Genomic DNA, 24167 nt, shown 5'->3' with positions numbered 1-24167 from the left:
TTTTCTCCTGCAGCACAGTAAAGAACCTACCAAAATCCACAGGAGTAGAAAAATGTCCTGATTTAGGCAATTAAAAGTATGAGAAGACTACAGACCACCTCCCTTTGCACTCAGGAAGCAGAAATAGATGCATAAAAAGCTTAGAAAGACACAATCTTTTAAAAATGTATTTCATTTGCATTATAAGAGATTGCGATATTAATTATGTCTGGTTTTTTTAATGATTCAGGATGAGAAACTGAAGAAGCTTGTGGAGCAGAATGGCACAGAAGACTGGAAAGTCATTGCCAATTTCCTTCCTGTAGGTGGATATTGGTTTCTGTTTCCACTTCTAGAGACAACCCTTTATCAGAGGTTTCCAAGTAAGGGAGAGGGGAGTGGTTGCTTTATAGTTAGGTTTTTGCAGGAGATATAGAACCTCCACAGATGGAGACCTCAGAAATTTAGTTAGAATATTGTGGAAACCCTTACCTTTAATTTTCCTTTCACTTCTCAGAAAGGGTTGGAAAAAATCAAACAAGCAAAAATGGGGGGTGGTGGCATGTTGCACAGTAGATGGTCAATGTGACACTGAAACAAAATGCCTCAGCACAGAGAAAAAATAGCTTTGATGAATTTTAAGTATGGTTTAGAAGATAATTGCTTTGTGAACACTTTGGCTGTTGTAGAAATAATGCCTGTGAAAACGTGACAGCTATTGTGTAGATGGTGAAGATTCAGTTTGTGTAGTTTTGGTGATACAGTCCTCACTGCAGAAATGATGGAAATCTTATCTAGTTCAGTGAGCAAACTGATAGCTGAGCACTTCTCAGACCTACTGTATCACTCCATGTTGCTTAGTAGTTGTAGCTGGCAGTGAAATATGTTGGGAACAGGTGTACCTAGGTAAGAGCATAATCACTCTACGTTCATCTTCTCTAAAGAATGATCTACTTTGCATGTTTTACTTTTCACTAGAATCGGACAGATGTTCAGTGCCAGCACCGATGGCAGAAGGTACTAAACCCAGAACTTATTAAAGGTCCATGGACTAAAGAGGAGGATCAAAGGGTAATTAGTTTTCCTTTCCATCTGATTAATGCCTTACTAGTGGATTTCATGAGTTGGGGCAAAACTCCTAGAGACTTTGGTGGTCTCAACACTAATATGGCCAGAGGCAGACTGATCCTATCAGTATCAATGCCTAGTATTTGTGTAGTGTTTTCTAAGTTTTCTACTCAAATTAATTAATATTGCTTTACAACACTGTAAAGCAGAATTGCAGTCTAGAAATGCCTTAAGTATTAGCAGATTTTTCCTTTTGGGTAAAAGTATAAATGGGAAGTGGGGAACCTAAGTTGTGTGTTAGTTTTACCATGGCAGTTTTGAGAAACATTGTTGAAAATATTGCTCCACCACAGAAAAATTTCATTGATTCATTATGCATCGTTAAATACAGGCAGTTTTTATGTCCTTCTTTGAAGGTAATAGAACTCGTGCAGAAATACGGTCCAAAGCGCTGGTCTGTCATTGCTAAGCATTTGAAGGGAAGGATTGGAAAACAGTGCAGGGAGAGGTGGCACAACCATTTGAATCCAGAAGTGAAGAAAACCTCCTGGACAGAAGAGGAAGATAGAATTATTTACCAGGCACACAAGAGGCTGGGAAACAGATGGGCAGAAATTGCAAAGTTGCTGCCTGGACGGTAATGACATGTACCTTTAACTCTTAAGTAGGAAAAAAGGAAAAAGCTGCAGTTCTGAGCAGTCCATTTCAGTTGCCTCAGGCTGCACTTTATAAATCAAAAAATTTTGGAATCAAAACCTGGAAAGCCAGTGTCATCGATGTGCGTTTTTCTCAGTGGGGAACTGTGCTGTTTGGTCAGTACATGGAACAGTATGCTATTTTTACATGCTTTTAATGCTTGCCGAAGGTAAAAAACCCCAGTAACTAGAGCAAGACCATAACAGTTTCCTAAATGTCTGTGCAGTCTTATTTGTGCTTGCAATAACTGTCAAAATTTAAATTGATTTAACAGGGAAGGATCAGGCTCTGCAAGTGGAACATAATTTACATTCAGCTAAGGGTATACCTTCAACATGAAATCCAGTCTGTTTATTCAAAAGGATTTAAGAGAAGGCTGCTTCAACATTTGTAATTGTTCCTGAATCGTCCAGATGATTTTGACCTGTTAAAAATCCGTGTATAAAACAGGAGAAACTGACTTCCTCAAACTCTGGTCCTGGAATTACTTGTCTCCTTGAAAGCTTATGCACAGCTTGCATATAATTTCAGAGATTCAGTGTCTTACTCGCTCTGTAGTAAAAGTGACTGAAGATAAAGTGTAGTCAAGCAAATAATGTAAGCAAGGGAGAGGTTTCCCTTCCCATTTTTATTCCTGCTATTTGGTGAAATTTAGATCTTCAAGATCTAAATACAATGCCTAAGATCATGATAGCGCTTTAAGCAGGCATTCCCTAGGCTGCTTTCACCTTCTAGAAGAAAACAAGAAAGGAATTACCCCTTGGAAAGTTTTTGTAGCTTCCACACATCCATGATACCGTGTGGTGGTGATGTTTTTCAAATAGAGGAGCTGTTCCTAAGCATACTTTTAAAGTCTCCCAGACTCGATAAGTTTGCTTTTTTCTGACTCACGTATGTGAGAATTTGAATCTCAGTTTTTCTGCAGCTAAGAAAAATCCCAACAGCTTTGTTTACTGAATTTGTGTGTATAGCATGATGTTGTCATTGTCTGGATGGGCAGTTGGAAAGTTGCTTGGAAGTTACTCTTTTCACAGCTATTCTCCACAGTCTTTCTTTCCAGCAATGAGATACAATAAAACTCCACTGTAATATTAAGACTTAGGAAGATGATGTTGGCAGTCCTTCAGGGTAGCCTCAAAGGGTTGTTAGCTTTTGCTGTCACCTCACTTCACGGGAATGAGGTGAAGCTGAAGTTACTAATTTCTTACAGTTTGAGGACCTAAGACTTAGAGATTTCTTTAAAAAGTACATAAACAACCACAGCCCATTTGTCTTTTCCCTTACCTTTCATACTGAGCATCTTTCCTGAGGAGTTGAGATTTGTAAAGATGGGGGCAGGAGGAAGGTCAGAGGACAGCTCAAGCTTTAAACAGAAATGCCAACAGCAGTTTCCTGCCTATTAATCTGCCTGAACTGGAAAAGCTCATTTTTAAAACTCCTCAAACGTATGTATTTCTGTTGCAGAACTGATAATGCTATCAAGAACCACTGGAATTCCACCATGCGCCGAAAGGTTGAGCAGGAGGGCTACCTGCAGGAGTCCTCCAAAGCCTGTCACTCCTCAGCAGCTGCTGGCTTTCAGAAGAGCAACCACTTGATGGCCTTTGCTCACAACCCACCTTCTGCACAGCTGCCAGTAGCCGGCCAGCCCCCACTGAGCAGTGACTACCCCTACTACCACATCTCTGAGCCACAAAACGTAAGCACCTGAAAATGTGGTTTGTTTTTTTTGTTTGTTTTGCTTTGTTGAATAGGTGGGTGCAATTTAGCCATACCTGATTTCAGGAAGCACGAAGGGTTTTCTCCCAGTCTTGGTGGACTTGTGTGTGTTTGAGGTCAGGTGAGGGCTTCCGTGACTCTGACTTCATTCAGTGATGAGAATATTTACATTTCAAACTGATTGCTGGCATTCAGGTGGTGGAATTGGGTTCAGCATTTTTAACGTCTTGTGAGCAGTGAACATGTTTCCAGTACTGTTTCTTACAGTGATGAATATTACGTTTCTCGAAAATCAGTTGAATCTGGTTAATTCTGTGTTCTATGTCAAAATCTCCCACGTTCCCTTCAGTAATATTCTGCTTGTGGGTTGCCTGTCGGAACCAAGTAAACAAGTATTGTTTTTAATCTGATTCCTTTTCTATTAATGATTAATAATGAAACAGGCTGCTGCTTCAGAGAGTTACACTGTTGAGTTTTAGACAATAAGAAATTGCATCTTTTGCATTTTCACTTCAATTTAGAAAAGTCTTACAAATGCATCTATAAATTGTTCATCTTTTCTCATTCAGGAAGGGTAGATATTTCATATATGAATTTTCTTTCTTCCTCTGTAATGCTTACTGTCATATTCCTAAAAACCTGTTTACTTCTTTTGTAAACATTGTTGGGTTTTTTGCATTTCATTTCCATAGATTTTAAATATTAAGTACCTAAAACCAAAGTATGTTTAACACAAATTCACAATGCAGGCAGACAATATGATAGAAATAATAACTTTTAGTGTCTTTTGCTTTTCGGCCTAGGTCCCTGGTCAGATCCCATATCCAGTAGCACTGCATGTAAATATTGTCAATGTTCCTCAGCCAGCTGCTGCAGCTATTCAGGTAGATAACTTGAACCTCATTTCAAAAGTCAATTTGTTAAACATTTGATAAGTCAAAATGCAGACATCATACATTAAGGAAACATTTTAATGTAATAAGTGTGGTGAAGAGAGAAAATGGGGAAGGTGGGGGAGTTCTAACATGGCTAATAATTGCTTCTTCTGAAGTGGATTTAAAACAAAGTAGTTGACATCTGGTATGATAGCTTCCACTTTGTCCATTTCAAATGTCTATACTGAAATTCAGCAGGGACTTTGGTAGTGGAAAACACAATTGACGTTTGTTTCATCTTTGAGTCTTAATTTGGCTGTTATAACCACAGGACGGCAAGCCATAAGCATTTTAGTTGCTACATCCTATCAGACCTTTATCTTTTCTTTTCCCTTAACTCTTAATTTCAGAGACACTATAATGATGAAGACCCTGAGAAAGAAAAACGAATAAAGGAATTAGAGTTGCTACTAATGTCGACTGAGAATGAACTGAAAGGGCAGCAGGCATTACCAGTAAGATTGTCACTGTGTGCTTGGATGGAGGGATAGCAGCATTACCCCAGTGCTTGTCTTTTTAACTTTTTACTCCCCTTCTGCCTTCGATACTAATCAAGGCTCTATATTTCCGTTTTAAAAGGATGAAACATAGCACATATATAATCTGTATTTGCTTCAGAAGTTCTTTTATTGAAAAAGAAAAGCAAACAATTTGCAGGTATTTTACATTGCAAAGTGGGAGCAGGGCTGGGCTCTGTAACGTGATGTAATATTGGAAACAAGATTGTACGAAAATGAAAAATCCCACAGATCTTAAATCAATGGGATCTGCATTTCTGAAAAGTGTGCAATGGTTCATGTGATGAAAATGTAGTGCCTGTACGTTAGATTTTTCCTCTCTGTTGTATTCTTTCCTTCAGCTGTGTTTTATACACTTCGTAAGCTTCAGACTTGGTGCATGTTTGACAGTTTGTTTTACTTCTCTGAATAATGTTAGATTCTTCATAACTGCATGTGTGGAGCAAATGCTGGCTATTACTGAATTCTCACACTTCGTTGTATATGCCATTGGATGTTAATGTGTGAAAACCCTTACGTAATTACTTAACACCATCACCAAAGCCAAGAATCCCCAAATCATTTTTGAAGAGAGGTGATAGCCAGCAGATTCTTTTTTTGGGTAATATTTAAATTAATAGTAAAACAACTGCATGCATGATACGTTAGTTTGGCCACTTTTTAACTTTAGTTAATGTTTTGCAATTTCTTCTGTTGCATGATCACACTGGAAAGAAACTTCTGTTAATTTGTTCTTCTGCTTTCCTAACCACGTTGATTTGACAGCCTCTTCATTGCATTGGTGTAAGCTGTAGCATTAGACAGGGATAGAAGAAGAAAAGGAGATAAGCAAACAAAAGCAACTCTAACTCTTAAACCCTTTAGCTTTCTACAGTGCTGAGCGCTCAGTAGGGAAATCCTGCCGTTTCTTGCTTCTCACAGAAAATGACTTGCAGACACTTTTTGAGCTTTTGGAGTAACACAGTATGAATTGATTATGTGTTAGTAATGATATATGTTCATAATCCTGGAAGTAAATTATGAGGTAACTTTGGGATAACAAACACAATGCCAATATTACTTAAAAAGAGATCTTGCGCTGATGAAAGGAAACATCTTGACAATTGTTTCATAGGCATAAGCTTTTAGATGATGATGCAACTACTTTTATCTTTCCTCCAGTGGCATCTGACACCTTGTGCAATTTCATTGCTAAGTTCCTTCTGCCTTCCCCCCCCCCTTTTCTTTTTTTTTTTTCTTCTTCCTTTAGACACAGAACCACACATCAAACTACCCTGGCTGGCACAGCACCACAATTGCTGACAGTACCAGGACCAGTGGTGACAATGCACCTGTTTCCTGTTTGGGGGAACATCACCACTGTACTCCATCTCCACCAGTGGATCACGGTTGCTTACCTGAGGAAAGTGCATCCCCTGCACGGTGCATGATTGTTCACCAGAGCAACATCCTGGATAATGTTAAGAATCTCTTAGAATTTGCAGAAACACTCCAGTTAATAGACTCCGTAAGTAGACTTGCCGCCTCAGGTGGATTCGTGTGTGGTCAAGGAGTAAGGGGAGAGGAACTGGGACAGTCCTAAATGTGGTGGGTTTTTTTTTCCGAGTAACTTCTAATTGCTACAAGATCTGAAGCTTAGCTTCTCACATAACAAAATGTGGCTTCTCATAAATGAAGCCCTCGAGTGTGGATGCATATGCTTTTCGTGGGTGTCTCCCTTTCCTGCTACATAGTGGTATGGGAGTATGGTTATTAGCAAACTGCACAACAGGAGCTTGAAATGATCTCTCGATATTAAGTGTCCTTAAAATAAAATCAGAGACACTGTGACAGATTTTAAACAATGAAATGATACTTACTTATATTTGAAGGGACACATGCCGTAGGTTTATGTGTGGCTGCTCATGTATCTGCATCATTTTCTAAAAGTTTTTGTTGTGGTTTTAACAGCTGCTTCTCAAAGTTTAAGGAGCTTGCCCTGGCATATGTGAAGAACTGGAAACAGGCATTTTAAATGCCAAGTAGCTGACTGACATTGACACAAGCCCTTTCTCATTCTGGTCTCTGGGATACTATGTGTAACAGAAGTGGCACGTTAAAATACATTTGTTGGTGGCACCTTCCTTCAGCAGCAGAGGTGTCTGCTTCATGCAGCGTCACGTCCCATTCAGCACGTCCAGAGCAGGCGTGCAGGTTAGGAGGAGACCAGTCTTGGTTTAGAGCCCAAGGCACGCATTTTTTGGTAGTGAAGAGCACTGTCTTCATACTAAGCAGAAAACCCTGGGCAAGTAGGTAGTAAGGACATCATTTGACTCATTGTTTCTTTAGAGACTCAGTTGCCAGCAACGCCACTAGGATGTTAGACAGTTTGATGTGATCAAGGTATATATTGAAAACACAAATAAGCGTTCACAGCGTTACTACTCAAATAAACAGGGTCAAGCCGAATTGAACTGGGAAAGACTTTGTTGTTGTTGGTTACGGGCATATCCTAGCGCTGTATTTTCATGAGGTGGCACTATATACTGTCTTATAGCTCCGTGCCTCCCACGTTGTTTCAGGATCCTTCATCATGGGGTGATCTCAGCAGTTTTGAATTCTTTGAAGACACAGACACTTCGGCTAGCAAAGCTCCCTCAGGCAAAGTCGCGCAGCTTCAGCAAAGAGGGGCCAGTGCTTGTAGACCTCAAGGACAGCCCATCACAAACTTGAGCAAAATCATGTCGAGTCAGGGCTCTCCTGGCTCACCAAAGTCCTTGTCTGCCTCACAGGGCAGCGCGGCTCCGTGGGTCCTTCTTCGCAAAAGGAGAGGGCACTCCAGCCCCTTAGCCAGTGGCCACGGTAGCACCTTGGTCCTAGCTGACGTCAGCAGCTCAACTCCTCCTAAGCGCTCCCCTGTCAAAAGCCTGCCCTTCTCTCCCTCGCAGGTAGATCAAGACTTCTGCACAGATGTTACTAATTCTCAAAAGTCACCCCAGCCTTAACAATTTAGAAACTAATCCTTTGGAACAAATGACTAATTACCGTTGCGCTTGTTGATTTCACTCCGTGTTTGAATCTTCTCACTCCTCTTAGTCTTCACCACTGAGTTTAGATCATCAGCAAGCTAACTGTTGATTCTCTTATTTTAAATTCATCTGTGGGGCTTCGGGTTTTTTTTTTGATTTGGATCATTGTTGTAGGGGAGTACGATTGCTTGCTTTGCTCTTGCTGTTAACTCCTTCAACTACTAGAGTTTAACATTTCTGATCATTTGTAATACTTTCCATCTCTGTCCACTTACAGTATGATTCATTGACCTAGAAAACCCCAAACTGCATTTAAATAGCATTCAGGTTGTGAGACAAACTGACAACCAGAAAATTCAAATCACGGCTCGCCATCCTCAACCCCGGGCCATGTGGGGTGGAGCGGAATAGGAATGAGGAGGAAAATGGCCTGTTAAAATGGCCTGGCGTGCCCTTCTAAATTCCTGTTGATGGTTGCTTTGTTTCACAGCTGTAGCACTATTTAAAAGTGTTTTGGTTTTTTTTGTTTGTCTGTTTGTGTTGGTTTTGCCTGGTTTGGCTTTAGTTCTTGAAGTCAGAGAAACACTATTTTGTGAAGGATAGTAAAAGATTGCATGTAATGATCTCCCACTGTACGTCCCATTACCTATTAGGTATTTTAATCATGTATCATTTATCCAGTGAAATCCGTATTTTCTTACATGCCATATTTTTATAAAGTATATTTTAATCTGATGCAAGTTGAGTCTAGATGGTAATACGATGAATCGTTGTCAGAATAAAGGATACCACTACACTCACAGATTTGTAGACACTAGAAATGGAAACAGTATTTTAGGTTACTAGGTAGAACTCACGCAAAAGCAATTTTCTCCAGACTAATACTGCTGCCTCCTTTTTGGTCAGCTGTTTCCATTCCAAAACACTCCACGCACCCATCACAGGTGGCAGTTTTCATTTTATGCTGTGAAAACAGAGCACTTTGTTTTGTGACAGATGATAGGAAATTTATTTTCCTGTCAGAAACACTTCATGTAGTGCCTTGAAAGCACCTAGATTCCCTATATAAATCTTGGTGGAATTTAGCCCCATTTCCTGCGGGTTTATTCCTGAAACACCCCCTATTAATTTTCACCCAGTTCTTACTTGGGCACACTACTCTTAATATTAGCTAAAATTTATTTGCAGAAAATCCAAATCAGGCTTTTAAGATGTGGCTCTTAAAGTGGTGGAGAGTGTTTCTCATTGGAACGGAGTGTCATTTTCTTTATAACTTCCCTCTCTAGAAATGCTCATTTTGGCTTCCTCAGTGCTCCAGCCAAACTGTTGAGTATTGTTTTGCCGCATAGTCAGGTACCCTATATACACCTACCTGCATCGTAGGGTCAAAAGAATCACTTATGTCAGTCAGAAGGGAATAATTTCTTTTTCTTTTGTTCAATAACATCAACTTAAGAAGTCAACATTGTAATCTGGATGTTCCTGTTGATTTTTCCTTTCCCTGCCTGCAGTTCTTAAACACCTCATCCAATCACGAAAACCTGAACCTGGACAACCCTGCGCTAACTTCCACGCCGGTGTGTGGCCATAAGATGGCTGTTACCACGCCGTTCCACAGGGACCAGACTTTCAAAGCTCAGAAGGAAAATCACGTGTAAGTCTGTTATTCCATTGTCTTGTCAGATTCATGAGGGTTCATTTCTTTAGGTTTGCATGCAACCAAAGTGCTGGGTCACTCTGTTTCCTGCAGAGTTGTTTGCTAACACATTCAGATTTTTCTTAGTTTGGAGTAAAACTTCCACTGTATAACTGTGGAGGTAAGTTTATTAATACAAAACAATCACACACATAGACTCACCAGTTTTTTAAGTAAAGCCATTCCACCTTATCACAAAAATAGGTGTTCTGCCAGAAAAGCAAAATGGATTGTAGGATTGCAGGAAAATATTTGCCTGAGTCTTACAGCATCCGCTGCCTATATGCGTGTATTTCTGTAAAGAGGTAAGATTTCCAAGCATGTTCGTTTAAAGTTTTTCTCCCTCTTTTTAAAGTTTCAGAACTCCAGCAATCAAGAGGTCGATATTAGAGAGCTCTCCAAGAACACCCACTCCATTCAAAAGCGCACTTGCAGCTCAGGAAATCAAATATGGTCCTTTGAAGATGCTGGTAAGAAGGAAACAATGATAAAAGTTGCTTTGATATTGGTGCAGAGGGATGTTCTGGGACTTGGATATAACGTTTCTTCCTTTTAGCCTCAAACTCCGACTCATCTTGTAGAAGATCTGCAGGACGTTATCAAGCAGGAGTCGGAGGAATCTGCAATAGTAGCTGGGCTACATGAAAGCGGACCCCCTTTGCTGAAGAAAATCAAACAAGAGGTAAATCTCAAACTTACCTGAGGCAATTTAATTCAACACTCTTCGCTGAGAAACTTATACCAATACCTTTTCTGTTAAATAGCTGTGTCTGTTTTTCTTTCATGTGAGCCCCAAGATCTTAGTGTCGGTTCTATATAGTATACTAGGCATGCCTAATTCATCTCCCATTGATTTCCATAGAAGTCTTTCTGCTGTTTTCAGCAGGGGTTTGCTTGGGCCGTTCTAATGCAGTTTTCGTTTGAAACTTAAAAAGAAAAAAAAAATTAGACAGGAATTTGGATTGAATCTTTCTAATATGGGTGGAAACTATAGAAGAACCCCACGGGGACCAAGCTCCATGGAGTGACTTAGAAACCTGAACATTTGAGGACATTGCATTGTATTACTTTGTCACTAAAGTTCTAAAAATACATATATTCTCGATCCTTTCTAGGGGATTAAACTCCTGAATACTGACAGAGTGCTGAGTGCAAGTATTCAAAGTTTTATTAAGTGGGGATTTTTTTGAGAACCTTGAACTTCTTTCTTCTGCAAAGAGCAAGGGTGCTGTAAAAGACAGTACTGTAAACATGCATTATGCATGGCTGTGAAGAATATTTATTCAATTTATTAGGCAACGGACAGATAAATCTCCTTCTGGTCAGTTAGGTACTGGTTTTTATCATGGTGCCTTTCCTGCTTTCAGGTGGAGTCTCCAACAGATAAAGCTGGAAATTTTTTTTGCTCGAATCACTGGGAAGGAGAAAACCTGAACACTCAGCTCTTTACACATGCATCTGCTATGGAAGATGTGCCAGTAAGTGGAAGTTTTCACACCACCAAATGATTTTTCTGTTTTACATCCCTGTTCAGTTCTTAAATGCAAGAGAGAAAATATTTTGGCTGACCTTCCTCACAAGTAGGCATTATTCATTATTTCCATATAGTTTTTCTGTACTAAGCATAAGAAGCAAAATCCCGCACTTAATTAGTAGCTGTAATGCCTATAGAAAGTAGCAGAAGTTGCAGTCACTGTGCAGCCCACAGTCTTTGTAATGAGCCTGCACTTGAAGGATGCCTGCACCTGTGTATAGAAATGACTAGGTCACAGAGTTAAAACTAGTAAAAGAAAGAGAGAGTCTGTTTTGGTTTGTGCAAAGGAGACCTTGCATGAGCATGGTTCCCTTTGCTTCACTGGGACTGTTCAATGTTACTGTTATTCTTGCACTTGGGAGCTTCACTGGATGAAAAATCTTTGCACGTGACAATGCTCCTGCAAAGCCAAGTCCCAGGGACCCCAGGCTGAGGTCTGCTCCCAGGCTGAGCACTCCGTCTGTGACCGTGCCCAGTGTTGCACCCCCTGCAGTCAGGCTGAGTTTGCTTTTAATACATTCAAATTCAGATTGCTCTCTTGAGTTACTGAAAATGTGTTGGTTTTTTTTCTTTTCCTGTTCAGAATCTTCTTACCAGCTCCGTTTTAAAGATGCCCGTGTCTGAAGAGGATGGTAGTTTTCACAAAACATTCGCAGTACCTAGGAACAGACCACTAGCTAGTCCTCTGCAGGTAACTATTCCTTGATAAAAATACCCTTTGTATATAAAAATACATTCATATATTGCTTCCTCGCAGACTAATTTTAAGTTTTGAGTATGGAAGAATGAAACGTTCAGATGAACATGGTTGAGAATCTCACTATACCCATGGAGCATGAGGACGCGGAAGCTACAGCAGTGCCAGGAAGCTAAAAAGGGCAAAGCCCTGTGTGTGGGGCATTGTAGCTCATCTGGCTCCAGTGTTAAATTGGTAGGATTGAGAATTAATGTGGGCCAGAGGCTTTTTCCTATAGACTTCTTGTAGGCAGCTCTGCTGTTTCAGAGAGCAGGAGAGTTGAGTTGTGTGGTGGTGGACAGAACTTGTCACTGGCCTTGGGGCGAGAGGAGAGACTGGCACTGCCCGGCTGTCTGGCGCAGATGCAGCCAGTATTGCCCATCCAGCCAAGCACCAGAATGGCCTTTCCCTCAGCATGGGCTGAGGTTGCACCAGAAATGTGGTTGTAACTGGTGGTCTGAAGGGGCCTCATAACCCTTACGGCCAGCTGTACATCTTGGGATCTCTGAAATGAATGCTATTGTTGTAATGTAAGCCAGATGTGAGGCTGGGTTTTACATATTTATGCTTTTTCCAAGTGTAACAAACATACACGTTTGCTAGACTTTAAAATATAGCTGTTACATAGGACCTGATCCAAAGCCCACCAAAGTCATTAGCAGCCTCTTTGTCAACTCTTGTGGACTTTAGATTGGGCCCACAGCAAGTCATTCAGAGAATGAAACGCAGTGGAGATAGTGATTAATTATCCTTCCACCACAACCCATATTTTTGAGGTAGTGAATAATAAGTGAATAAGTGAATTTATACCCTTTCTCCACACAGGCAAATTGAGAGAAAGTGTCTCATTCCCCAGGGTGAGTCACTGTCAGAAAGGAAATTATAATTCCATGGTTCCTGACTTTCAGACAGATAGTCCACATGGCTAATCCTTTATTTCCTCCCTCTTTCCAGAGTTTACATAAGGGGATATTTACAGTAGGAAGGAATGAACAAATCGTGGTTTTGGTTAAGCATCTCTAGCTGGGCATTATAAAGTGAGATATTACGATTTCACACATGTCCCCATTTGGCACAGTTTGCTGTGGAGTAGGTTTGTATTTTGCACTGCAGAATCATGTGATGAAAAGCAGCTTTGGGGAGCAGGGACTGTGTCTCCCCTCTGCGTGGGGGTGTCCATAGTGACCAAAGACTCACACTCCCTATTGCTTATTTGCTCTTTTCTCATGAACTCTGTTTCTTAGCTGCACCGTGGTAGACAGCGAAGAGGAGAGCTTGAAGATCTACTGCCCCTGGGTTAGGGCAGTTATTTAGAGACTGAATTCAGACCATCTCATGGCAAAGGAGCCCAGGCTCCAGCTTTGCAGGGGGTTGCTGGAGCTCCCCGGCTGGTCCATGGGAGGAGGCTGCTGGTCCCGCTGCCTTGCCAGCACGCTGTCGCCTGGCCATGTCCCCTGGCCAAACTCCAGGCTCCTCCATAGGTTTAGGGCAAAATTTTCAGGTAGCTAAACAGAGTACATTGTGGCATTTGCCTGCGCTCTGCCTGTAATAAAAACAAAGCATCTGAGGTGCCTGTAAAATAGGATCTTTTGATCTTCGGCGTAACAGTGTTATGTTTCCTGCTATCTAAAAATAATTTCTTTACAAGCTGCTGTAAATGAAAGGGCTTGTTTAACCTTCTCTCCTCACTCATGCTGATTTTGTTCAGAAAGTTTACATGAGTCAATTTGTGGTCCATTCTGGATCCCGTCCTTTAGTCCTTGGTCAGGAAAAGCCTTTAATTTTGCATGTTAAAAGTCAGGTATTCTCATTGTTTGGATAAAGAGGACTTTCTCTTACATAGGAACTGAGTTAAAAATTACTTCCCAACTCATCTCAGTGCTTAAAACATGCTGAACTGAAAGAAAAAGCAGTTGTAAAAAGCCCCCAAATGAATATTTAGTATGCAGCTTCTTGGTGAAGCAGTATGAAGGTAAAATTATTCTGTCTGCCAGTGAAGAAACATGGAGTGTTTCAGCTGAAATGTAATCCTAAATGAAGAATGTGGCTAGGGGTTTCTGTGATGGTGGCACAAATAGCTTTTTCAGAATGAAATACAGACTTCTTACAACAATGCGGTCTTGTCTGCCGATCGCTGCACTCTCTGATTTGGACTTAGTGTTATGGTTAAAAGGGAGAATCTGTCTCATCCCTGGTAAGGCTGATTGGCTTCATGTCAGAGGGGAATGTGGCCTCGTACAGCTCAGGAAGGACACGTGGTCTGGCTCTGTTTCACACCAAAAACTGCTGCTGCTCTGCCCTAATGCTTCTCCCCCTCCGTCCCGGTGTAGCCAGACATCTGTGATGAGGACACAGCGTGTCTAAAGGGTGCAAAGCAATTGAAAATGTTAGCATTTGCGCTTGATTTTGACTGGTGGCATTTTGTACATGACCAGGTTTTTAGCATGTTCTTATGCTTTCTAGTTTGTAATTTGGTATATTGCCCATGTACATGTACACACAGGATGCACACAAGGAACACTGGACTAAATCCACTGATTGGATGCCCATAGACATGAAACACCAGGGAACGCATCTGGGTGAAATTTAATTGTGTCTGCGTATGTTTACATTGCTGCTGTTAATACTTTGGCCCTGAACCAACTGTTCTTACTTAGGCAAATTCTCATTGACTTCAGTCCAAGTAAGAATTATAGCACTCTCTGCACCTTGGGATGTGTGCATGGAGAGGGAAGAGAGAAAGAAAGAGAGCATTAAACTTTTTTTTTCCAATATGCTTTTAACATGCTTGGTTCTTAAAATTCTGTTTTCTTTTAAATTTGAACTTACGTAAGAGGGAGGTAGCATGCTTGCTAGCCCACAGTATTTTTCATTGCTTTAATACTTTGCACTGCATTTACATAAAGAAAAAGATACCTGGCTAGCAATAGGCTTACCAAAGTGCCTGGCTGCTTATTGTTTTGCTGTTAAGTTCCAAAGAAGGCAAGAGTAACAAATGTTCAAAGCAATCTCTGAGGATATTTTTTACTGCATTTTGGACACACGACTGATCATATGCAACTTAGTAAATAATAGTTGATGACCATATCAGATAGCATGATATCATTCACCATCACTTAAGAGGAACAGCACATTGCATCATTTGGCATGTGAGGTCAGGTGGCTGCATATAACTCCACTGGGAATGTGCTGGTACCGGTGTTGGACTAGAGCAATGGGAGACAGAGTCCCCTTAGACCCGAGAAGAGTTTGGGCTTCATCTTCATTTGATCCCCTGGCTAAGTCTCTGTAAAACGTTGGATGTAAAGGCAGCTGTGCGTAGGATCTTTGTGGTAAGGTATGAAGGTTTAGCCATGTTTTTTATCCTGCATGGCAAATCTCATGGTTGTGCATTGGGTATTCTCTTCCTGGCAGGAATAGGAGATGTCTCACCAAACCCATGTGTTGTCTTGGGGTGGAATTACTCTTACATTCCATTGCATGGATCCCAAATACTTCTTTATATTGGTGGAGTTAGTTACAACCTATATTTTTGCATCCTATATTTTTGTCACTGAGAAAATATCTAGTTTCACTGTAGGGTGATTTTGGAACTTTGGAACTAGGAGCTTTGCCAAGGGTTAAGATTTTGGGATAACATACGAAGCCCTTATTGAGGCAAGCTGATGATCCGTACTGAGCATTTGCTTGAATAGTACCTCATAAGAGGTTATGTAAAAACTCTGTTTCTGGATGTTCCTGTGTAAAAGTTATGTTTTATTTCATATTATGTTCTGTAGCCAATCAAACAAGTAGCAGTACATAATGCAAACTATCCTAACATAGACATTTTAACAGATAGAAAAGTAGGCTAAATCATAGACCATCTACCTAACCCTGCAGGCTATCAAAAGACACCATGAAATGGAACCTTTTAAGAAAATAGCACTGCTTTGATATCTTCTTCCCCCAGTAACAAAGGAAACAACACAAGGTAGAAGCCCTGCAAGCTAAAGAGAATGTTCTTCAACCCCTGGCTCCTGTCACTTTCCATTTTTTAACCACAGACTGACACGTTTCAGCTCGAATTTCCTGACTTTCAATAGTTTATGTAACCATTTTCTTTAAAGAGTAAGTTTAAAGGATTTTAAAACAGTTACTTGGTTAACCTTTTCAAGAGTGTGAGCCGTCATTAACCTTCATTTTCTCTGTTTGAAAAGTGAAATGTGGAATTTCATTTGCAGCTAGTTGTCAGACAAAATGTAGAGGCGAGGCGAGGTGAGGCAGCATGCTCCCCTGCAGCAGCAGACTTTCTCTGGTTTTCCTTCATGGCTTTTTTGGGGCAAGAAGATCCCAAAATCTCATATCCTGTTTAATCAAGGGAGGGGAGGAAGCATGCTGTGCTCAAGACCCAGGAGGTGTAAGATTTGCACAGCAAGGGAACGTAGCCCTGTGGGTTTCCCTCACTTGTGTTGTCCCTTCTCTCGCCAGTGGCCAATGTGTACAGGAGCTGTGCTTGGCACAGCTTGGCTGAGGGAGCAAAAGGAGGTTGGAAGTTACAGGTCAGTCATTGCATGTTTTCCTCCCAGGGCAGCAGAATTTGGGTTGCAAACAGATCAGGAGTTACAGCTCAACGTGCCATCTTAAAAGTGACAGCTTAACGATCAGCCATTTGCAGCAATGTGTTCTGATCTGTGAATAAAAAAATTACTTAAGGACAAAACTAGAAAAGGAATGAATATCCTAATGTGAGTTGCAGGTGCTTAGCCTGGTACCCTATCTCTTCCATTCATCTTACTTGGAAAGCTCATACATCTCAAACAGGAGTTTTGTCTGAGTAAGGGCTTCAGGGTTAAGCTCTTAAAAGCACCACCAAATAGCTCGTTCTAGCTCTGGTATCAGGCTTATTTTAAAAGCTGAAAAGTTGGACCATCTTACTCTCTCACATTTAGCAAGCTGTGTTTCTGGGTAACTGGGAAGCCCCAGAGTTTAGGAGGTGGCTGTCCCATGTTCCAGAGGAGATCTAGCAACATGAGCAGAAATAGCGCTCTGCCTTACCAAATGCAGTAGTATTCATTTGTGGTCATTTGAGTTTTTAATTTTTAGTCTTTACTGTCTGGTCTTGAGAAGTAAAAGGGCTTCTCTTGGTTCTGCATCCTTACAGACTAGAAAGCCATTCTATTTTACATGATATGCATCATATTCTGCTAGGAAATTGCTTTGTTTAGGGCATTGATGGCTTTACTGTTTCAGGAGGAGTACTGCATTTCTGTTGCAAGCCTTCTTTTCAGCGGCATGTTCTGTAAATTATCCATACTGTGTAATCTAAGGGAAAACTGCCAAGAAATCCAGCTTTTTGCAGTAGAAAAACATGATAAGATACCTTCTAATAGTCTGAACCTTCTAAATATTTTAAACGTTTTGGCTTTTTATGGTTTTAAATGTCAGCACAACTTGACTAAATTAATGGGAATGTATGTAACGCCAATAACTTTGCTGGAGTTGCTGAAGATACCTGCCAGCATAGTAGAGATTTAAAATCTGTCTTCTAGCACAGTTCTTTGCCCAAAGATTTTTACTACACTTCCATCAGTTTGGGAGCTCCGTACTGCAGGACTGCAGCAGCGTTTGGTTTTGGCATCCTCTCCTAACATGCAAGGCTTCATAACGCAGGAGCTGTTTTAAGCTATGCAGGCAGCACATGAAAAGGCAGTCTAGGCTCCGAGTGCAGGAGGACTAGTTCTGTTAGAAAAGCACCTTTCCACAGCCTTTTCTTTCCTTACTCTGGTCTGTTTTCTCTAGACCGTCCAAGTTTTTTTTTTTTAAAGAAGTGCTTTAACTGGATATCCTAGTTACAACTTTGACAGTTTGTTTACAGTTTGCATCTGCCTGAGGGCAGTTGAAGGCACGTTACAGGATAAGTGAGGTAGTTTTGCTGCCAGGAGAAGGATATGCTGGTAGGATTACTGAGATTAAAAAAAAAAATGAGCCAGGGAGAATGACATAGCTGGAATTGTACCATGGGTCTGTAATTTTATCCTAGGGGAACTCATAGTAGTGTACCTTCTCCCCTCCAGTCCCTGTTTTAACTTAAAGAGAGAAAACTGCTGTGCATGGAAGAGAAAAATACAGCTGGAAGTACTGGCTGAAAAGGCTTCAATTCTTTTAATTGACAGCAAAACTAAGAGTATTCACTCACTCTTTGAGGCAATTAAAAAAAAAAAAGGAATGAATTGTACTGCGGAAATCCCTTTCTTTCCCCACTGGCTAGGGATTTAGGTGCCAAAACGAACACCTCACTCTTAGATGGCTGAATTTAAGTAGGATGAATCCACTGAATCAATGAAAACATGCACATCAGTTTCAGTGGGTTTTGGGTCAGGCCTTTTGGCTTCCAGTTACAAAGCTTTTGTGTTTCCATCCGTTGATTTGCAGAGTTGGACCTTTAAATGTGATAGGGGAGATGCAGTGAGCATTCTGCAAAAGGAGTGGTCTGACTTGGGTTTCTGTGCTGTTTCCCTGCCTGCTTCTAGCTTTCTGACCAGGTCTCTTCTCTTTTGCTACGTTTGCTCAGCGCTGCTTTCTGCGGGGCGCTGCCACTGTCCCCTAATGGAGCCCTGTCAATACTTGCTGCGATGCTGCCATGGAAGGAGCTGTTGTGCTTTTCCCTTTTTACTAAGGGATCCCATAGCTGTGTGTGCCCAGACCCAGCAAGGCGCTCCGCCGGAATCGTGGGACCCAGTGCTCCCTGCCAGGGAGAGAAGTAAAACTTCTCGCGTCGGGATGACTTTCACACGTGCCTGCGGCGCTGTGCTGCAGGGCTGGCAAGGCAAAGGCATTGTGCTTTGGTTTGTGTTGGCTGCTGAGAGCCGAGGCTTCAGACAGAAAATGTTTATTAAAAATACCCACTGTAAATGTTATCCGAGTTCCCCAGGATAGAATTGAAAGCTGTCTTAGTAAATATACTACTTCAGAAAATACACCACTTTGGGTCAAATTCTGCTTTCTTTACTAGGGCAAAGCTCTCACCACTGTCAGTGAGACTGCAAAGTTAGTCTCTTTTTATAAATTTGTCATAAGAGAAAAAAAAAAGTGTAATGTATTTCTGGGGAAATAATACAAGGGTCAAAACTTTTGGGGGAGATTCTCCCACGCTGTCTCTACAGCAAAACTTGAGTAAGTTCTTTCAAGCAGGCTCAAGTCACAGGGTCTAGCTGATCCTCCTGTTCCTTGCTGTGTCTGCTGCCCAGTGCTGCCCCGGAGCACTGGGGCAGCTGAGACCGGAGGGAGGGCAGAGGGTTACTGCCTGCCTGAGCGGCTTCTGCTGCGCTGACATCAGGTTAAACGAAGACCAGGCTTTCAGTGGAATGAGTGACATGTAGCAGCCTGCTGAGATGTTGGAGATATCGGGATACAGATTTATTATTTTTTTTCTTTTCTAAGCACATGGCTGTTAATACAAAGAGCTCAGTGAGATACTAACAATTAAGCCTAATTTATGAAATCAGGACACTCCTTGCCTGAAGTTACTTCTAGTTTTTAAAAATTGACATACTGTGACAGATAGACTTTTCCTTACATGTTTTCAGTTATTTAAGGGACTGCTGATCTCTCATTTCTAGACCAGTGCATTGAAGCTTTGGGGGATCACACGGAAATACAGGTTGAGTACATATATTTGTCCTTTGAAATGATGGATATTCTGGAACTACCAACTGCTGTTGAGATGTACAGACCAAATCTGACTTCTAAGTAAAACCGATGGCATCGTACCAGGCATTAATTTGGTCCCTGATGCAAATACCTCTAAAACAATAGGGTAAAATAGTCACAGGTGCCTGAGTCCCACTGAGAATCAATAGGAGACTGTAGGCTCCCAGCTGATGTAGGTGCCTTTGAAAAAGTTACCTTGGAAGCTGTTTAACCAAAACATAAAAGAAGCTGTGGTGTGTCACATGCATGTCTGCGGCATGCAGAAAGTATGTCACACCTGCTTTTGGTTGTTGCGTGTGCCCTAGGCTAAGCCACAGCACCAGGTATACAGCCAGCCCAGGTTGACCCACTCTAGAAAAGAGGTGTATGGCATGTTTGTTCACTTCACAGACGTGACTTTCCCACAAAAAGCTGCAGGAACTTAATGATTTGAGGCCTGACCTGGTTCTCATTTGCACGGGGAACTCCCACTGAAGCTCAGCAGGAGTTTTGCCTACAAAAAGGCATCAGGAGCAGAGACAACATTTGGAACTTGTCTACAGAGAAGAGAAAACCGTGTCTAGGGAAGCCCAGCAGAAGTTTATAGAGGACTAACATACTTGCCCTCATCTTGGCCACGCTGCTTACTTATTCATTGGTTTTGTCCCTTTTAGACTGTAAACCCTCTGAGGCAGGGAACCTCGGTCCCTGTGTTTGTACCAGTGCCCTGATTAGGGCATGTTGTGAGAAATTATCTGTATTATTTCATACCTTGCCAGCCTTTTACTATTCACATGTCTCAGATAACACTGTTTACAGTCAGAAGAGCATTCTCTAAACATTTAGGCCAAAGAGTAATTTAAGGATCCTCCTGCACAGTTAGCAACTAGAAGGAGCTGCATAAAGAGCCACCGGCACACCGAGACCGTTCTGCTCTTAGCAGATATTTTGCAGTCCACTACTTATGCTTCACCCAGTGTCCTAGATGTTGGGAAGGCTTTGGCCATCTCATTGAGCAATGTAGATCTTGAACTGTAAAGATGATCCTTGTTGAAAGCAGAGGAAAATAGAGAAGGGTTTCTCCTGACTTGTCTTTGTTGGTGGATCTTGGGCATAGACCTTCTCAATATTCAACAGGACTGGGATTCCCTCGCTGGCAGGCAGCTTTCCATTAAGCACAGTCATGTGCATTTTTGGAATGCAGAGTATTTGTTCAACTAGCTGTATATAATAATAGAGGTTTTATTCAGGGCTTAGGGAATATCTCAATGTGGAAAAGCAGGCACAAGTTTGAAAGAGTTCAACAGAAAAAAAAGTGTGTATAAATGTGTGTGTATACTGGTAAATTCCAGGAGCTTTGAAATTTCATTACTGTTTATAGCTCAAGGCAATTAGAAACATCTCACGTGTAGTGAGTAAATAAATACAGTGTGCACAGCCCTCTGCAGATATGTTTATCTCACTTTGACATTATACTAAATGGTGTCTGTAACCTCCATAAATACCACAAGAAGTGAAATGGCTTACATGATAATTAAAATGCTGTTTCTGCTGAGACTCGCCCCCCCCAGCTTCTCCTTTGCCAGAGGAGCTCTGCTAAGGGGCACGTGCTAATCGCTGCGCACAGGTGAAAGCAGCTTTGAGCGCGGGACTTTTTGTTAGCTGTGGTCAGGCTGTCAAGACTGTCAGGTTCGTTTAGGGAACACAGGGGCAGAGCAGCTGTATTTCTAGAATGGAGGCTCAGCAGGAGTTCGTGGGTGGTCATAGCACTGAACATTGTAACTGCGGGCTTTAGCCTGTCTGTGCCCTGTTGACTGTAAAGTCCACCTGCAAGTAAATTCTCTTTTTAGACCTTTGTCATGGTTTCGGCTGGGATAGAGTTAATTTTCTTCCTAGTGGCTGGTACAGTGTGTTTTGGATTTAGTGTGAGAATAATGTTGATAACACACTGATGTTTTAGTTGTTGCCAAGTAGTGCTTATCCTAAGTTAAGGGTTTTTCAGTTTCCCATGCTCTGCCAGCAAGCTGGTGCACAAGAAGCTGGGAGGGAGCATGGCAAGGACAGCTGACCCAAACTAGCCAAAGGGATATTCCATACCGTAGAACGTGATGCTCAGTATATAAACTGGGGGAGTTGGCTGGGAGGGGCAGATCGCTGCTTGGGCATCGGTCAGCAGGTGGTGAGCGACTGCATTGTGCATCACTTGTCTTTTTTTTTTAAAATATTCCTTTTCATTACTATTAATAATAATAATAATAATAATATATTTTATTATTGTTGTTGTTGTTAGTATTATATCTTATTTTACTTTAGTTATTAAATCGTTCTTATCTCAACCCATGAGTTTTACTTTTTTTTTCCGGTTCTCCTCCCCATCCCACTGAGGGGGCACAGGAGTGAGCAAGCAGCTGTGTTGTGCCTACTTGCTGACTGGGCTTAAACCACAAGGAAGGATTAAAGGCAAGACCATAGATATGGCCTCGTAGAGATGACACTGTTTGAGAAAGAAGTGGGGGGTTTGGATCCTGGCTCTTGTGGTGTGCCCCTCTCTGCGGGTCATCTGGTCTGCCCACCCCTCTGGTCGCTAACTGAGAAGTGGGGGTGATAATTTTTTGCCTGTTGAGATTTCTGTTTCTCTGGAGATGGGACAACATCCTACTGCATGGTCATGCAACACTTAATCGCGAGCGGGCCTGGCTTTGGCTGGTACATGACGTTCACCCCAAATCTCTCTGCCTGCTTCTAATTTAGCATCTGAACAATGCCTGGGAGTCGGCGTCCTGTGGGAAGATCGAGGATCAGATGGCCCTGACGGATCAGGCACGCAAATACATGGCCGCCTTCCCCACCCGGACTCTGGTGATGTGAAAGGATCGACGGACAGAGAAGCATTATGGTTTTGAGAACACTTCACCTCCACTGGGAAATTCCTGTTCCTCTGCATGAAAACTTTTCATGAATGGGAGAAGAGCCTATCTTTGTTGTGGTACAACAGTTGGGAGCAGCACAAAGTGCGTTTATTCACTCAGCATATATATTCTTGTTGGATTTCACCCAACTTAAGAGGATTTTTTTTTTTTAATAAATGATACTTGCCTAAATTATTAGGTATTAAGTTTGAATCAGTAATTAATGATCTTAAGTGCAGACTTATAATAAAGATAATTTTTTTTTACTTTTTGAGATCAAGCAGACCTAATACACCAGTATTGTTATTTCAGTGATGTGCTAGCCAGGGGTGGGGTTTTGTTTGTTTCCTTTTTTATTTTTTTTATAATAAAAGAGCAGGTACTCAAACAGATATATTTTAAATCACTGAACAAAATGCATTGGTGTAAAATACTGAAATGAAAAGCATTACTACAAACGCTAGTCTGTGCAAAGGGGGAAAACTGATCAAGATTGTGAATGCTCAAACATCCATGCCTCTTGAAATACTCTTTTCTGTTATGGTTCTAGACCATTATACATTGTGTGTTTCTGTTTGGGGGGGGTAATTAGCTTGCTTTAAAAAATATTACTGTATGAAACATAGATTTATGAGAAAAATTATATTTTTATTCAGTAATTTAATTTTGTAAATGCCAAATGAATACTGTGTTTTGCTGCTACAGACCTTAGCGTGTAGACATGCTGCTAGTGTAAAAGGAGCAGTAGAGCTTTATATGGAAAGAAGACAAATGTTGATGTTAGCTAATTGACTATGCACTAGCGTTTCAGACCTTTTTATTTTAATTTTTTTTACATCATTTATATTTTTTCCCCTTTTTTTTATAAGCAATATTTTTGAACACTGTTCCTGGGAGATTTTTTTTTTTTTTTTTGTCTGGATGTGTTGTTTTGTTTCTCATTGGTTTGTAACAGCATGCATTGCACCTTCATATGTTTGGGAGAACACTGTCTTGTTCATGTTGTCTGTTTTGTTCCATGTCTAGCTAATTGTTCCCTAACTTGGGTCTTGTGTACTGAATCAGGTTCTTAGAAATACATGGTTCTTCGTACTGCCATACCAAATCTTTATTGATATGGCAAAACACTGATTTTATTTTATTTTTTTATTGTTTGTTTTTTTATAACAGCCTCTGACTTTTTGCTGCCTTAATAGCATTTGGTGCAGCTTTATCTGCACTTAATTTTTTATACGACAATGTACTGCCTTGTAGATAAATAAAGTGTGGTCTTTTTTACTTAAACCCACATGGTCTCCTAATCTTGTTTGTCTTAGTGTTCGGCAGTGTTGTTACAGGCAACATTCAAGCCAAGAAGTTTTTTTTCCAGCACACTTAGGTAAGTAAGGAATAGAGTTTTACACGCCATAGGTAGCCTCAGTTCTCATTGATTGTTAAGGAAGTGGAAGGAGCACAGCACAAAACAGTAAGTACTGAGCATGTTGTGGACTCAAGGCACATCTCTAGTGACACCAACGTCCAGGTCAGCTTCAGCTGATGGGAGGCTTACTGCACCTTTTGTGAAAAACTGCTGTTCTCCCAAAATACTGGATAATTTATTTCTTCAGCTAAGACCATCAGATCAGGAACCAACTGAATAAAAGCAAAATATTCTGGAGTTCCTATACTGTAGAACAGATTTTTTTCACGCTTGTCTTA

General features: G+C 41.2%; 1 protein-coding gene across 4 annotated transcripts in view; it reads left to right on the top strand.

Moving 5' to 3' along the window:
* Positions 1-23748, top strand: part of MYB (MYB proto-oncogene, transcription factor) — a 29335-nt gene extending 5587 nt beyond the window's left edge. Inside the window, exons 3-16 of one of the 4 annotated variants that reach the window (XM_030023402.2) lie at positions 230-301; positions 958-1050; positions 1464-1684; positions 3208-3442; positions 4266-4346; positions 4748-4852; positions 6165-6422; positions 7477-7842; positions 9435-9577; positions 9975-10089; positions 10176-10301; positions 10987-11097; positions 11737-11844; positions 22312-23748. In XM_030023402.2, coding sequence (XP_029879262.1) covers positions 230-301; positions 958-1050; positions 1464-1684; positions 3208-3442; positions 4266-4346; positions 4748-4852; positions 6165-6422; positions 7477-7842; positions 9435-9577; positions 9975-10089; positions 10176-10301; positions 10987-11097; positions 11737-11844; positions 22312-22428 — 2151 coding nt within the window. In that variant the 3' untranslated portion in view covers positions 22429-23748. The remainder of the gene's footprint in view (positions 1-229; positions 302-957; positions 1051-1463; positions 1685-3207; positions 3443-4265; positions 4347-4747; positions 4853-6164; positions 6423-7476; positions 7843-9434; positions 9578-9974; positions 10090-10175; positions 10302-10986; positions 11098-11736; positions 11845-22311) is intronic. The other 3 variants (XM_030023400.2, XM_030023401.2, XM_030023399.2) reach the window with 3 other exon arrangements.
* Positions 23749-24167: the final 419 nt, after the last annotated feature.

Source organism: Aquila chrysaetos, chromosome 8 (genome assembly GCF_900496995.4).
Source record: "Aquila chrysaetos chrysaetos chromosome 8, bAquChr1.4, whole genome shotgun sequence".
NCBI lineage: Eukaryota > Metazoa > Chordata > Aves > Accipitriformes > Accipitridae > Aquila > Aquila chrysaetos.
This window is presented reverse-complemented; position numbering and strand designations above follow the sequence as displayed.